We start from the raw sequence: 15,516 nt of genomic DNA, 5'->3' as shown, positions 1-15,516 counted from the left end.
GGTAAATGTTAGTATTATAAGTATTGTTTCATGAAATGGCTTGTTTTTCAGAGTTTCTTTTTTTATTTCCTTCCAGAGTTTTATATGACTGTAAACAACTATTGGATTTTAAACGCTCGGCACATAAATTTGACTACACTTTCTGTGGCTGGAGGATTCCGGGATTACCAAGTTCGTTCAGGACTGACTTTTCTACCAAAATTGAGCCATTACACCAGTGCCTTATCTGTTGTGGTAATTATTTTAAAGATTCTACATAGTAATATAGTAGACACAATGGAACAGCAAAAGGGAAATAGTATATACCTGCTGGTAAATGAGTGTTGTCAGTAGCAGGCCTCGTGTGTATGTGTGTGTCTGTGTGTGTGTTTCCTTTCTTCTCTAATCCACCTGGTAATGTGTTACTACCGATATTTATATATCTCTGATGAAAATATTTTACTTATAGAATTTTTTCACAACTGTCTATAGTAGAATTTGACTCTTTTAACTCTCAAGTAGTTTATAATTTTCCACATTTTTATGTATGCTATTAAAGTCAATTAAGAAGTAACAGTTTTTCAATGTTTATCTCGGCAGTTAACTTAGATTTATGTTCATTGGGTCTAGAAAATTGATGAGTTTACGACCATAATTGTGTTTGTAGCATAGGTTAAATTGTTATAGTATATTCCCATATAAGTAACAGTATCTTAAATATAAATGGAGTTTTACTGTGTAGGTCAGTGAGTGATTTCTGATACAGGACCTGGGCTGATGCCAGACACCCACCTGGAATACTTTACTTTTAAGATCATCTTAGTGACCACTAGTTCAGCTGATGAAAAATCAGAATCGGGTAGAGCAACAGGGTTGAAAAAGCACCCACTACTTCTTTTCATACAGCATTAGAGGAAATCGGCTACTTCCTAAAACAAGAGAGGCCAAGGGAATTAGCCATGCTATTTGTTGTAAAGAATGAGTGACTTTTAGTGGACAGTTAATGGTTCCATGAGCAACCACTCTTAGAAAATGTATTTATTTTTATTAATTACATTTGTTCTCTGACAATTGCATTAAAAATATAATATATTCTGATTACTCTCCAATTCCTCTTACTGCCCTCCCACCCTGCCAACCTCTTTCCCTACAAATCTATCGCGTAGTCATATGTGTTTTGGGATGTAACCCACTGAGTTTAACCAGGGCTATCTATGTGACCATGAGTTTAGATCTATCCTTTGGAGCCTGATGATCCATTACCTATAGGTTTACAGTTGCTCAGCATCTGCCAATAGCCAATAATTCAACAGTAGGGCCTCACGAGCGACCCTTCCATCCATAAATGAGTGTTGATAGGGCCGTTCTTGTATGGCCGCATGCTAGTAACTATGGCTAATGTGGGCTCATGCTTGCAGTGGCTTGGCTTCTTAGAAGATGGCTTTGCACAGCCATTCTCCTTGTCGTGGGCTCCCAGTTCTTTCTGCCCTTCTTGGGCAGCGTTCTTTGAGCTGTAGTGGAAGGCAGGGGTAGTGTTTGTGTGTTGTCTTTATAAAATCAGAAAAAATAAAGCACTTCTATGTTCTTGATAATGAATGGTAAATGCTGCCTGCTAGTAGCTGAGATGTTACTCTGCTCGGTAGTTAACAAAATCTTAGAACCAAAGAGAACTCTGATTGTCAGGATTTTCAGTAATTTATCAGCAGCAGCCCCCAAATATATAAAGTACCCATACGTTTATAAAAGGGGTGGGGAGGAATAAGAGTTATAGAATTATAGAGATTAGTACATACATCATACATATTATGATGATCAGTACATACTATGTTAATGTATGGAAATGTCATAATCTCCTTACTTTGTGTGGTTAATATATGCTAATAAATATTTCTTAGGCACACTCCTGCTTATAAAATCTCATCTTAGAATAAACCAAGTAAGATGGCCTAGTCAGCCATCATTGGGAAGAGAGGCCCCTTGGTCTTGCAAACTTTATATGCCCCAGTACAGGGGAACACCAGGGCCAAGAAGGGGGAGTAGGTGGGTAGGGGAGCGGGGGGGGGTATAGGGGACTTTGGAGGATAGCATTTAAAATGTAAATGAAGTAAATACCTAATAAAAATTGGAAAAAAAAAAAGAGAATAAACCAAGTAGTAGTTTACTCAAAACTAAAATCCTGAAATATCTATTGGAACTTTTTAAAAAATTTATTTATGTATTTACATTCCAAATGCCACCCCTTCCCAGTCCCTTTTGCATTTATGTAAAAGTAAAAAAAAAAAAATCTTTATGTAAGAAAGCTATGGTATTTAATAAGATTCTCTAATAAGATTCCTTATTAAAGGAATGTTAAGGTCAACTTTTAATTGTGTTTTTAAATTGTGTTAAATGTTAAACTTCAGCATAGGGTCTGTGTTAATGTTCGTTTTTAAAAAGTAATAGAAACTTTAGAACCAGAAATGATGTTAGTATTGTAGGAAATAATATACTTGGATCATCTTTTGTAAAAATTAATAATTTTATTCAAAGAATTAAACAATATAGTAAAGTTAACATTCTGTGTTTCTAAACATTAGTCTGAAAAAAATCCAGCAATAGGAAATAGTAAATGTGCTTGAGTTTAATTCTTCTCCTTTTCCTCTTAGAGCTCAGCAGTGCCTAAGACCTGGGTCTCAACAGACCACCTCTCCATCGTGTGGTAAGTTATACATTATACTGGTGATTTTTATGGTGTTTCTTTCTCACTGATGCAGTAATTGATTTGCTGTCTTTCATAGAATGTGACCCATAAATAAGTCCAAAAGTGAAGGATGAACTGGGTTGAGAACTCAAAACTTGGTTCTTGTTTGTTTGACCATGGTTTCCTTGACAACCTATAACATCTTCTGAAGAAGCTAGATCACTCTGTCTTCAGCATCAAATACTAAATTTAGGGTTTGCCATAGCTGGGCAGTCAGATGTGCCTACAGAGGACCGACCTTCTAAGCTCCTGGCCAGTCATTGCACCCAGATACAGTTAATGTGGTGATGGCTGCCAGGGAGCAGCAATGGAAACCAGTTAGAACTAGATCTATACCTAATCTATAGAAACATAAAAGATTACATATGGATCAAGAAAAGCAAAGGCTCCTGTGTTAGCTCCTTGGGCTCTGGCTTTAAGATACTTTTATTTGGGCTGGAGAGATAACTGGTTAAGAGCACTGGCTACTTTTCCAGAGGTTCTGAGTTCATTTCCCAGCAACCACTTCGTGGCTCATACCCTTCTGTAATGGAATCCGATGCCCTCTTCTGGTGTGTCTGAAGACAGCTAAAGTGTACTCATAAAATAAATACATCTTTTAAAAACATTCTTTTATCCTTCCTTCATCTGCCTGCACAAGCCACAGTGTCTTCCAGATCCACATAGTGCAGGCATATAGGGGGAAGCAGATGTAATGTATGCCTGTAGCTGGAAGTTAACACGGGCAACAGAAAGGCTGCTGTACTATCAGATACCCAAAAAGATTTCATTTGCTTTGCTTTTCTATGTTTCAACCTTAATATTTACACTTAGTAAGAATGATCTGTTGGAAACCTTCTGAGTGTACAGCATTAAAGAAATATCATACACTCCATTAACTAATACAATTGTGCATATCTGAATCAAATCTGACAGTTGACAGCTTGTGGGAGAGACAGTCACTGTATGGGGGGAGGTATGTTTGTAGAGTCCTCATTCCCTTATGGATTACCCCACACTCATGCATGTATGGGTGGGACTAGCTGGAGTTAGTGAGTTAAAAAGTGAATTAAATTTAAGAGGCGGACATGAAGTTGGAAAGGAGGTGTGGTGTGGGAGATGTGGGATGGATTGGGGAGGAAGCAAGGGGTAGATGATATGGCCAAGATATGAAATTTTCAAAGAATAGAGTATGATCATTTCTAACCTATTTTATTTTTAATAAATAAATGATACACTAGTAACAATTTCAATTAAAAAAGTAAGTATAGGTTTTAAGAAGATTTTATGTGCTTCCTTTATTTTTTAGGTGTAAACAATTGCAGTTGACTACAATTCGAGCATTCTTTGATCTTATTGATGCCGATACCAAACAAGTATGCACTGTTAAACCAAAAGCTTGTTTTAGCAAAGTGAAGGCTTTTGTTAGCACTAATAGATTTAATTCATTTCAAAATGGATACTAAGAGAAACCTGGACCTTATATCAACTTAAATTAGTTCTGAAATGGAAATATCTTTGTATCTTCTGTTGTGCTGTATAAACCATTAGTTCAGGAAGTGGTAAAACTGAAGAGCAAAGGGTCCTTTAACTCTGCCCTCAGAACTGTGGCTCTGGCTTCTTCCTCCTGTTTGTGTTTGAGATCGTCTGTTTTCATTACAACAGAGCATTATAGCCCCAAATCTTAATCGTTGAGTGACTTTAAAACAGATTATTTTTCTGTGCCATAGGTTTTTTTTTTTTTAAATAAAATACAGGTATATACTACCTTTAGAATTTTTCTGAGGATTAGAGTTAATAGTGTATTGTTTTAGAACTGTGCCTGGCTCAGAAAGAGTAAATGTTGGCTATTTATTACTCAAAGAAATGCTTCATCAAATTGTCACGATGTAAATGATCTAGATTATATTATTGTTCTTTCTAGATAACTCAAAAGCCTAAGAAGAAATTGTCTGTTTTGAATCACCATTTTATAAGACACCCAGCTAAACAGTTTGAGGAAAATCCTTCCATAATTTCTGACCTAACAGGTTTGTGGTAATAACCTTTAAAGTAGAACTTTTCATTATTTTTGATAAATCTATTATTAGTGCACAGTTAGTATTTGGTACTAGTGGGAAGTTGGAATACTTCAAATATTATGGTTCCATTATTTACTGATTTCCCTATCAGGGTGATAGCAAGTTGGTTTGAAAGGGTAAAGTAGAAAAGCAGATTGTAAGATAAAAGTTTTGGGCTGGAAATAACTTGATAAATAGAAAGGTTTAGGCATTGCAAACCCTTGTTTTTCCTGATAGTCACCCAAGGAGAGAGCTGTATTATTTATAGCATCTTTATTTCTCAGTCATTTACGCTTTGACCTTCTTTTGAGTTACTAGCACATCTTTCCCTTGATAAGTTTGCTCTTAAGCATACACTGTGTTAGTCACGTAAATGTTTTGCATGGGGAAAGTCATGCTGATTTCCTTCTACTGAGAATTCTACTAAGCTAGAGATGCTGAGTGGCTTTGTAATTCTTACCTGATGTGAACACTGGTTGATGATGCTAAGCACAAAGAGCACATTTCTGGATTTTATCTCTTAAAGCAGCCCATGTGTAAGGAACCATGTGTTTGTTATTGTTGATAAGTATCAGAATTCAAAAAAGAAAGAAAATTTGTAATATGGAAAAAAATGAGGCAAATAAATTAATTTCCTTTACATTAAGGGACATCTATGTGGGTTCCAGTAAAAGTGTCCAGATGGTCCTATGTGGCTTATAATGTAAGTATTCTATCAGTGTATTTTTGTCCAAACTTATACTCATATTTATCTTTAAAAGTTAGGAACTTTTAAGAACAAATCACATCTAATTTTCTCATGATTTGGTAAGAATACCTTAATAATAAATATTGAATATGTTCAGTTTACCTGTTTTATCATAAATTTGGACCCTTATTCTTTGTTCAGTTTATATTTACGTAAGGGTCCAAATGAGGCCTATACATCCCTGTTGGCTGATATGTCTGTATTCCTCTAAAGTATATTTTCAACTCTTACTTTCTTTGAAAATTATTGGCAAAATATCAGGCACTTTTTATGATGGAATTTCATACTGGTTTATTTTACTGATTGCATTTCCGTGGTCATTCAGTACGTTCCTTTACCAACACTTCCTGTGATTTAGTAATTGGATCTAAATGCCTGATGGAGTCTATTTTTTTATTAGTTCCCCCCCCCTCCCCCCCCGAATCTCTTCCTGAGACATGATCAGTTGGCAGGGGATATCTGAATGGATTAATTTAGGACACAAAAATGATTATACCCTATTTTTCTTTCAGTTATTGATTAGAATACTTCACAGAAAAAAGTTTCCCTTTATCTACTAAGTTTGTCAAAAGTAAGACAAACCCCACAGGAAAGGATGGTGCGTTCTTATGGATTGCGCTCGAGTGTGCTGGCTGTTAGAGAAGTGGGTTGGCCTGTTCTCATTCCCCAGGGTTTCTGTTGTCAACTCATTGATAGGAACGTGTGCACTCACAGAGTTCACTGAAGCTTTGCCTGACAAGTTGAAGCCATCCAGAGCTTGTCTCCTTAGCCTCTTCAGTACAGCTTCTTAGTTGTGTCTGTTAGTGTGCCCATTCTCCAGATGAGTGCCACACTGTGAGTGCAAGCACTTCAGCCTCTCCTCCTCCAGTGTTTGAGTTTGCTCTTTAGTTAAGGAGTGGTTTCATTTGGGAAACTGCCTGCAAACCAGAATCTGGCTATGGTTCCTAGGTTGGTTATACAACCTCTTCAGTAGCCAGAGTAATGGAAAGTTCAATTACCACAGCCGTGCATGGTGGTGCACACCACACCTTTAATCCCAGCACTTGGGAGGCAGAGGCAGGAGGATTGCTAAAAGTTTGAGGCCAGCCTGGTCTATGTGGCAAGTTCTGGACCAGGCATTGCTAAAAAATAAAACCCTGGCTCAAAAAAACCAAACCAAACCAAACCAAACCAGTAACTAAAAGGTAAATCATCACACAGACACTGATGCTGCCTGGACAGCTCTTCTGCAGTCTTTGTCTTTTTTTTCTTTTAGAGCTGAGGACTGAACCAGGGCCTTGCACTTGCTAGGCAAGAGCTCTACCACTGAGCCAAATCCCCAACCCCTCTTCTGCAGTCTTTTTTTGTTTTTGTTTTTTTCTTTTTGTTTTTTTTGAGACAGGGTTTCTTTGTATAGCCCTGGCTGTCTGGAACTCACTCTGTAGACCAGGCTGGCCTCGAACTCAGAAATCCGCCTGCCTCTGCCTCCCGAGTGCTGGGATTAAAGGCGTGTGCCAACGCGCCCGGCTAATTATTTATTCTTGTTACCATGAGTTTTGAATGATGAAATTATTCACTCATTGTATTTAAATTCATTTCTCTCTTTCTTAGGAATCTGATAAGATTTACTTTGCATTTCCTCTTGCAAATCATAGAAAAATCTACACTCATGCCTATTGTCAGAGCACCATGCTGGTAAGAAGATCGGCACATACCATTTAAATTTGAAAGCTGTTGTTCATTCTCTTAGTTTCAACTGATGGTTTCATAGGATCAGCTATAAGTTGAGTCACTTAGAAACATTTGTTTGGAACAGTGTTTTGATTGAGAACTACTAAGCACCATTTATCTGTAACTGATAATGTTCTCTTAACTTCTCCTTGAGTCTTCTGCCCTGCTCTTCTATCTTAGTCCTCTATCCTCCGGATGAGGACTTGAATCCTAAACTTTTGTTAGTTTTTAAAGGATAAGTATCATTGATAAAGCTGTCCTGATGGAGTGTTAGGCAGTGAACCCGGTTTTGCTATGTGATCACATACTAGACTGCAGGGGCTTTTTATGCCAGATGCTCTGTAGGACAGTAGAGTGAGTAGAAGACAGACGTATATTGTCAAAGAAAATACCATTCTTTATATTACATGCTATCTTTCATAATGTAATTCTTTATCTGTTAAGTTCCTGTTATTTGTATTACTTGTGTGTGGCCAATTCTTGCCTCGTGTAGGTAGGCCTTTCGACATCCTGCCCGGGCTCTTGAGTAGCTGAGATTACATGTATACCGAACTCAGACCAAGTGTGTGATAGAACTTAACATGTGAAACAACATATAGGAAACTTTTAAAAGAAAAGGTGGGCGGTAGCCACTGCAGTCATGATTCTAAAAAACTGCATTTTAGTATAATTATCAGCTTTTTATTTCTCATGGATATCAGCATCTCTCAACCTAAAATCAGGCAGTTGGTCCTGAGAATGATGATATTCTAGCATGTCCATTAATATAGTGCTGAATTGCAAACTAGGAGGTGAGTTAGTTACTTTCATTGTCATTGTGATCAAATACCTGAAAGAAGCAAATTACAGAGGCGTTTATTTTTGCTTGTGGTTGAACTGGGTACCATCCGTCATAGCAGGGAAGGTGAGGCAGTTCTTGGAGCAGACCATGCCGTTGGTGGTACCTCCTCACATTTCAGCAAATTAGGAAGCACAGCTGGGAGCAGATCTGGCACTATAACCCCCAGTGGCTTCCCCACACCATCCTACTTTTTCCGACCATGCCTCACCTCCTAACGATTCCACTTCCTCTCAGAATGGCATGGTTAGTTGGAAAACAAGTGTTCAACAACGTAAGCCTATGGGGAATGGTTCATATTTAAACCATAGCAGGAGGTCAAGGTTATATTGAGAAAAGTGCTTGTCAAATGCAGCTCATGCATGAGTGACTAGGAGATTGTTTTCTGTAATGTCTTGGATGTGTTGGTTTAAATTGGAATGGCCCCTGTAGACTCATACATTTGAATACTTAGTTCCAAATTGGTAGCACTGTTTGGGAAGGGTTAGTCGGGATGGCTTTCTTGGAGGAGATATGTCATGGGGTGGACTTCAAAGGCTCGCACCGTTTCCAGCTTTCTGCCTGGGCTTGTGGCTGGAGATGTAAGCTCTCAGTTACTCTCCAGCATCATGCCTGCCTGCCTTTTGCCATGTCGGCCATGCCATGAGGGTCATGGACTCTACCTAACCCTCTGGAACCATGAACCCCAAATTAAATGCTTTCTTCTATCAGTTGCCATTGTCACAGCAGTAAAAGAGTCAGTCGGTCAGTGAGTATTACCAGAAAATATGTGAATTTAAAATTTTGTCTTATAATTTTTATTGTAATGGTTTTAAGCCTACATAAAAGTAGGGAAAATATGATAATGGATTAGTTTGTAACTAACACAATTTAAACAATTTCCAGCATTTTGCCGTTCTTCTGACATTTATCCCTTACTTCCAAGTGCTGTGGTTGTGAGTCTATTGGAGTAACCATGCTAATTTGCAGCTCTGCCCTGTCCTCATGTCTCTTTATTGTTCTGAGAAACCATAATCACACAGCTGAGAAGCCTAGAGTGAGAGGAAGAAGAACTTAGTTGCTAATTTCCAGGATCCTTTTAAAAAGGTCATCTTTTATTTAAGCTCATGAAATGGAAGACTGACGGCCTGATGCATCATTTTCTCTAAGACCTTAACTTGTTTGGCTTTAGAATGGACTTTATAAACACTGGTTGGATCAAAAGACTGATGTCTTCATTGTTTTATTTGTGATTCCAAGGCAATGTAGCTGTCTTGACAGTATACTCCACACTCTGGGAATTTCAATCACATCAGATCTTGGATATCACTTTTGCTTCTATAGAAATTGGAATAAACATCTCAGGTGGTGGTGCTTTTTAAAATAACCAAAGCTAAATGTAGGATGCTTTGTTTAAAAAAAAAAAAAAAAGAATTAGAGCAATTCTTTCTGCCCCATCTAATTGTGTGCTAATGAAGTAGTGGCTAACTTCAATCTCCAGCCCTCGCGATTGGGTTTCAGACTAAACACATTACTGATGATAGAGAAGTTATCTCCTGGTAGTAAATGGAAATGTAGATGATAAAGTAAAAAGCTGTGTATAATCTGACTTTTTAAATTGAAGGCATTCATTTTTAATTGTCTTTTACCTTCCTGGCTATGGGTGTTTGGTTCTAGAAAAGTCTATCTCTAGTTCTTATTTACTTTTGTTAACTAAGCGGTTAGAACTAACTACTCAGATTTAGGCTCTTCGAGTGCCCCGAGGGCAGTCTCGGGCTGCTGCTAGAGGTTAGCTGCTCACGTAGGCCATACAAGTTAGGAGTCTACTTCCACCTATCCTTGACCTGTGTGTCTTTTAAGAACATGTTTCTTAGTCACAAACTACTACTATGTTTTTCTTGATCCTAACCATCGATGTTTCCATATATTTTTCTATGAATGTTCTGTAACAGGAAAGTATTGGAAATGCTTGTTTTATACTCCTGTTTTCTGTTATTAACCAACAGGATACAAATAGTTGGATTTTTGGCTGCATAAACAGCACTTCCATGTGGTAAGTTTTTTGAACTGATTATTCATTTTTCTTGACTCAAACAGTGCTTAGAAATTAAACTTTCAGAATAGCTATATGCACATGTAAAGACATGTATGTATACACATATATGCACACACATGCATACACACATATGCACACATATGTGTGCGCACATATGTACATACTCACACACAATAGTTTTTTTCTGTTTTGATTTTTGAGATAAGGTCCTATTCTGTAGCCCAAGCTGTTCTGGAACTTACTGCGTAGCTCTGGCTGGCCTGAAACTCACACTGTTATTTGCATCAGCCTCCCCAGTATTGAAATTACAGACATGAAGCACAACAAACAACCAGAAAAGCTTTATATCCTCATATGTTTATTATGCTACTGTTTCAGATTATAATTTTTATATTTTAAATTTTAATTATTGTGTGTGTATGTATTGTGCATGTATGAGCATGCATATGTGGGTATATATGTATGTGCATGTATATGAATGTATACATGTGCTCTGTGTGTGTTTGCATGTGTGTGTGTGAGTGCATCATGCATGTGTATATGTGTGCAAACATGAGTACACTTGCCATGACATATGTGTGAAGTTCAAAGGACAGCTGTTGGAGTTGGCCCTCCTCTTTTATTCTGGGTTCAGGTTGTCAAGCTTGCTCTACAAGTGATTTTTCCAGCTGACTCGTCTCACTGGTTCTGGCATTGTTTCTTAAATGAAAACATAAGGAAATTTATACACTAGTAATTTTTTTAAACATCAAACTAATTGCTTGTTAAGAAAAACCAATAGTTTTGTTTTGTTTTGTTTTTTTCTTCACCAAGGGAACTTTGTGGGCTTACACATTAGACTTCATATTCATTGTAACTGCAGCCTCTTTTCCACAAGGCTGCAAATGCTGTCTTTTTATTCCAAAGTTTGTTTGCAAATTATAATGCTTGAACATTTGTCCTCTAATTTTATCCTCATATTTATTTCAAAGCCGGCAAGGGGTTGATTTGTCATGGAAAGCTGAGCTGTTGCCAACAATTAAGGTAAGCAATAGCTTTAAAATTTTATATTTAAGTAAAAAAAAAAAGAATCAGCTAATAGACCTTCTGGACTGTGCTCTTTTTAAAAGTCTTAAAAGCATATTTTTTTTTTAGAAATCTATTTTGGGAGTATTTCTTTTAGAAATGTATTTAATGAGGAACAACAGACAACCATGTTTTGTTTACTTTCAGAGATTAAAAACTAAGTTGACAACTTTGTGATTCTGTTACAGAGTCATGCTGAAAGAGCCAGATAGACTTTTAAAATGCAGTTTGAGAATATACGCAAATGTATGTCTTAAACTAAAAGATAGTTATTAAATTCTATTGAGAATTCATTTTGGGAGTAAGGGCTTTGCTATAGGGCAGTGAGTATTTCAATGAGACATTGCATAACTTTCTAGATTATATCACATGGTGGTTAAGCAATTGGGCTAGTTCTGCAAAGTGGTAAACCATAGCACAGATTTATTTAATAATGGTTAGCAAGTTTTTTGGTTTTTTTTGTTTTTTAAGATTTATTTATTTATTTTGTGTGAGTACAGTGTTGCTTTCTTCAGACACACCAGAAGAGGGTGTCAGATCCTATTACAGATGGCTGTGAGCCATCATGTGGTTGCTGGGGTTTGAACTCAGGACCTCTGGAAGAGTGGTCAGTGCTTTTAACCTCTGAGCCATCTCTCCAGCCCCGCAAGTCTTTCTTTAAAAAGATTAATTTGTACATTCTCAAAATCTACTGTGGAAAACACAAAATACATCTATAATTTGATGAAAACATCTGTTCTAATTTTCAAATTATGTTTATTATAATTTACAATCTCATCTACATTTGCTTCTTGAATGTTCTTTGAAATTTACTGTCATAAATATAGGAACAATACTATAATGCTCTCCATAGTAGATAGTTAAATTACAAAAAGAACACCATATTTGAAAATAGTTATATAAACATCTTAACTTTAATGTTAAACATCATTTGTTTTATCTGAAGAGACAGTTCAAGCAATATTTTAGATGGTTTATATTTAACAGTCATTACTATAAATTTATCTTTCTGTAAAATTATTGACCTGGAAATGTACATGTGGATATATACTTGATCTGTGTGTGGTTTTGTGGAAGTGTGGGTATATGTTGAAAGTTAAATTCAGGGTCTCCTGCATATTAAGTGGAAGCTTTAAGAGGTGATGTCTAAACTAACCCATTTGTAAGTTTTCTTTAACATGCATCAGAAACAAAAATGGCTTTGTGTCTTTGTCCTTACTTTCAGTCTCTGACGCTAAGACTTCAAGACTATCCATCCTTGTCGCATATTGTTGTCTATGTGCCATCCGTCCACGGAAGTAAGGTAACAGATGTGATGAGGTTTCTGTTGGGAGGCTTGGTGGATGCTCATGTGAGAGTTTACCTTTTGATGATTTCTGTGTAGGTACAGGCTTATCTAACATCATGGCCAGTGTGGTGATCCACCTGATGTTAGGTCATTACAGTGTCCACTCATCTTGAATTAAGCAGAATAAACACAGATCCTTTTGTTCCTAGTGAGAGCTGGCTTCAGTTTGACAGTCTTTCCAGATCTCTTATTTTCTAGGTACCATTTTATGTACAAGATATCAGATTAATAGGAGATATAGAAAAGACTGTCATTTGTCATCCTGTCATGTAAGGAGAAAAAAAAAATAATGTGAATCAGAGTAATGGCAGACTTTTGAATGTATAGAATACAGGTCAGACTGTAGCAAGTACACGAGGAGAACAAGCACGAATAACATCACAGACAGAGAAACTGAGTGTGGCTGTTTAGTGAGGGGATCACAAAATGGCCTTAAAGAATAGGACTTCTGTAGGAAAGAATAATACCCTAGATCAGTACTGTCAAGCTCCAAGTTACTGCCATGCATGTCAATTTAAATTTAAATTAATTGAAATAAAACAAAATTCAAGTTCCAGTTCCTTTGTACTACATACATTCTAGAGAGTCAGTAGTGGCATGGCTACAGAAATTGTAATCAACAGTACTTTAATACAAATCAAAACAAAACAGTGACTAGGAAAAAGCACAGTGTGGGAAACAGTGAATGAGTGAATGATTTTGAAAGGATGGCCACCAGATATAGAAGAATCGTGGGCAGAAATGGAGGGAAACTGTCCTTGTACTATTGTGCAGTCCTTGACCGAAGCCCTGAACAGAAGGCAGCAGGAAGCAGTGAGATCTCTGGCTGTGAGCAGGACTGCATCATCTTTTTGTGAGGGAGAACGGGCCTGCCACAGGGAGTAAACGCCACTTAGGGGTTTTGAGGGGCTTTTTTTAGTGATGTGGGAGTAGGAATGAAGGGTGGTGACTTTGAGGGAATCACAGGGAAGTAGGTAGATAGAGGGGAGAAGCTCTGGCTCTCTTCCTTTCCACATTAGGACCAGCCTACTTACTTACCCTCTGAGGGCCAGTCAAACATCCTCCCTTCCCCGTGTTCCTCCAACAGACTTCTACTTAATCACGTGATCCTCTTTGAGGAATATTCATATCATATTACATTTTAAATTATTTGCTTTTATCTTCATTGTTATCAACATACTGTGAACTCTGCTATTAACAAGCGGATCCCCCCCCCCCCCAATTTGTATCCAATGTGCAGTGAATACCACATTTAATATATAAACAAAACCCAAAGTTTTTTGAGAAGTTAATGAGATTTGTGACCAAAATAATTAGGAAAATTTAGAAGAAATCAGGGAAAGAATAAGTGAGCATTGTTGCCAGTTGTCTTGAAGACTGAGTCTCACAAGTACCTTTCATGGATTGCTTAGCTCAAGTGAGAGATAATTCAGCATCTTCAATAATGAAAGCTCTCTTTAAGGGTTGTTTTGTCAGGTAAGTTGGTTTCAGATAAATCGAACATCTTTCCAAAACTTGAAAAGGCCTTTTCTGGTTGTACCAAGAAACCAACAAGCCATCCTTCAAATAGATAAATGTAGCAGGCTAGTAAAATGCACAATACATCTTAATCCTCTTCAGAAAATGATGTGGCTGGCTGTGCTGTTACTCACTTTTCTCTCACTCGAATGATAACTTTGATCTTTGATTTCTACACATATACGTATAGCTCATCATCAGTATGCAGTGCACAAAGTAGATTCAGCTGATGATAACTTTGTGATTTGGGAACTACAGTGTGGAATTAGCTGCAGTTTTTCCATGATCAAACACAAACTACAAGCACAGAAACTGACTAGCTTTGGTTATTTAAAGAGAGACCTTTGTGTTCTTTCTCAGTTAAAGATTTGTTTCATTATGCCAAGCTATAATTAAAAAAAAAAATCAGGGGCACGAATCAGTGGACAGTCCCATGGTTCCCAGAGGAATCTCCACGCGATCTTAAAATCACTGCTGAGTTGAACACAACATTGGTTCCAATCCAATCACTCGGGACCTGAGCCAACAGCAGGGAAGCAGAAAACCAGAAAACCTGCCTGACCAGGGGCACAAGTCCTTTCCGGTAGGCGCCAGCTCTGGGTCATCTTGGGTGCGAATCAGCAGACAATCCCATGGTACCAGAGGACTCTCCACACAATCTTAGGATCACTGGTGAATGGAACACAACATCTGTTCCAAACCAATTGTGACAGGCCTGTGACAGCAGGAGCAAGGACACGGGAGCCCTGCCTGACCAGAGGCTCGGGTTCCTTCTGATCAGTACTGGTATACCTTTGTTGTGAACAGACCAGACAGCTCCATGGTCCTCAGAGGAGACACCACTACCAGGCGCTGTAACACGCCCAGGATCTCAGGATTCCAGGATACCAGGAGCTTCATCAAACCAGGATCTCAGGGTCTCAGAGGAAGCTTGACTGCCAAGAACACACCCATAATCTCTGGTTCACAGGAGCCTGTAATCACAGGATCACAGAGAAAGCTGGACTCTGAGGAGTCCTGAATCAAATGGGATTATAGGAAGGACAGGCTCCAATCAGATATATTGAGGGCAGCAAGCATTTGAGATAATTAAATGGCAGGAGGCAAGCATAAGAACAGAAGCAACAAAAACCAAGGTTACTTGGCATCATCAGAACCAAACTCTCCCACCATAGTAAGTCCTGGATACACCATCACACCAGAAAAGCAAGACATGGATCTAAAGTCACTTCTCATGATAATGATGGAGGACTTTAGGAAGGAAATACAGGAAAACACAGGTAAACAGCTAGAAGCCCTTAAAGAGGAAACAGAAAAATCCCTTAGAGAGTTATAGGAAAACACTACCAAACAGGTGAAAGAATTGAACAAAACCATCCAAGATCTACAAATGGAAGTAGAAACAATAAGGAAATCACAAAGGGTGACAACTCTGGAGATAGAAGTCCTAGGAAATAAATCAGGAACCATAGATGCAAGCATCAGGAACAGAATAC

At 37.8% G+C, this 15,516-nt stretch overlaps 1 protein-coding gene across 1 annotated transcript in view; it reads left to right on the top strand.

Moving 5' to 3' along the window:
- Pgap1 (post-GPI attachment to proteins 1) overlaps nucleotides 1-15,516 on the top strand; it is an 81,376-nt gene that overhangs the window by 22,174 nt on the left and 43,686 nt on the right. Inside the window, exons 5-13 of the mRNA XM_021198047.2 lie at nucleotides 77-234; nucleotides 2,625-2,677; nucleotides 4,008-4,074; nucleotides 4,623-4,728; nucleotides 5,406-5,461; nucleotides 7,097-7,180; nucleotides 10,040-10,086; nucleotides 11,061-11,112; nucleotides 12,380-12,457. Coding sequence (XP_021053706.1) covers nucleotides 77-234; nucleotides 2,625-2,677; nucleotides 4,008-4,074; nucleotides 4,623-4,728; nucleotides 5,406-5,461; nucleotides 7,097-7,180; nucleotides 10,040-10,086; nucleotides 11,061-11,112; nucleotides 12,380-12,457 — 701 coding nt within the window. The remainder of the gene's footprint in view (nucleotides 1-76; nucleotides 235-2,624; nucleotides 2,678-4,007; nucleotides 4,075-4,622; nucleotides 4,729-5,405; nucleotides 5,462-7,096; nucleotides 7,181-10,039; nucleotides 10,087-11,060; nucleotides 11,113-12,379; nucleotides 12,458-15,516) is intronic.

The sequence above is a fragment of the Mus pahari genome, chromosome 5, assembly GCF_900095145.1.
Source record: "Mus pahari chromosome 5, PAHARI_EIJ_v1.1, whole genome shotgun sequence".
Taxonomy (NCBI): domain Eukaryota; kingdom Metazoa; phylum Chordata; class Mammalia; order Rodentia; family Muridae; genus Mus; species Mus pahari.
This window is presented reverse-complemented; position numbering and strand designations above follow the sequence as displayed.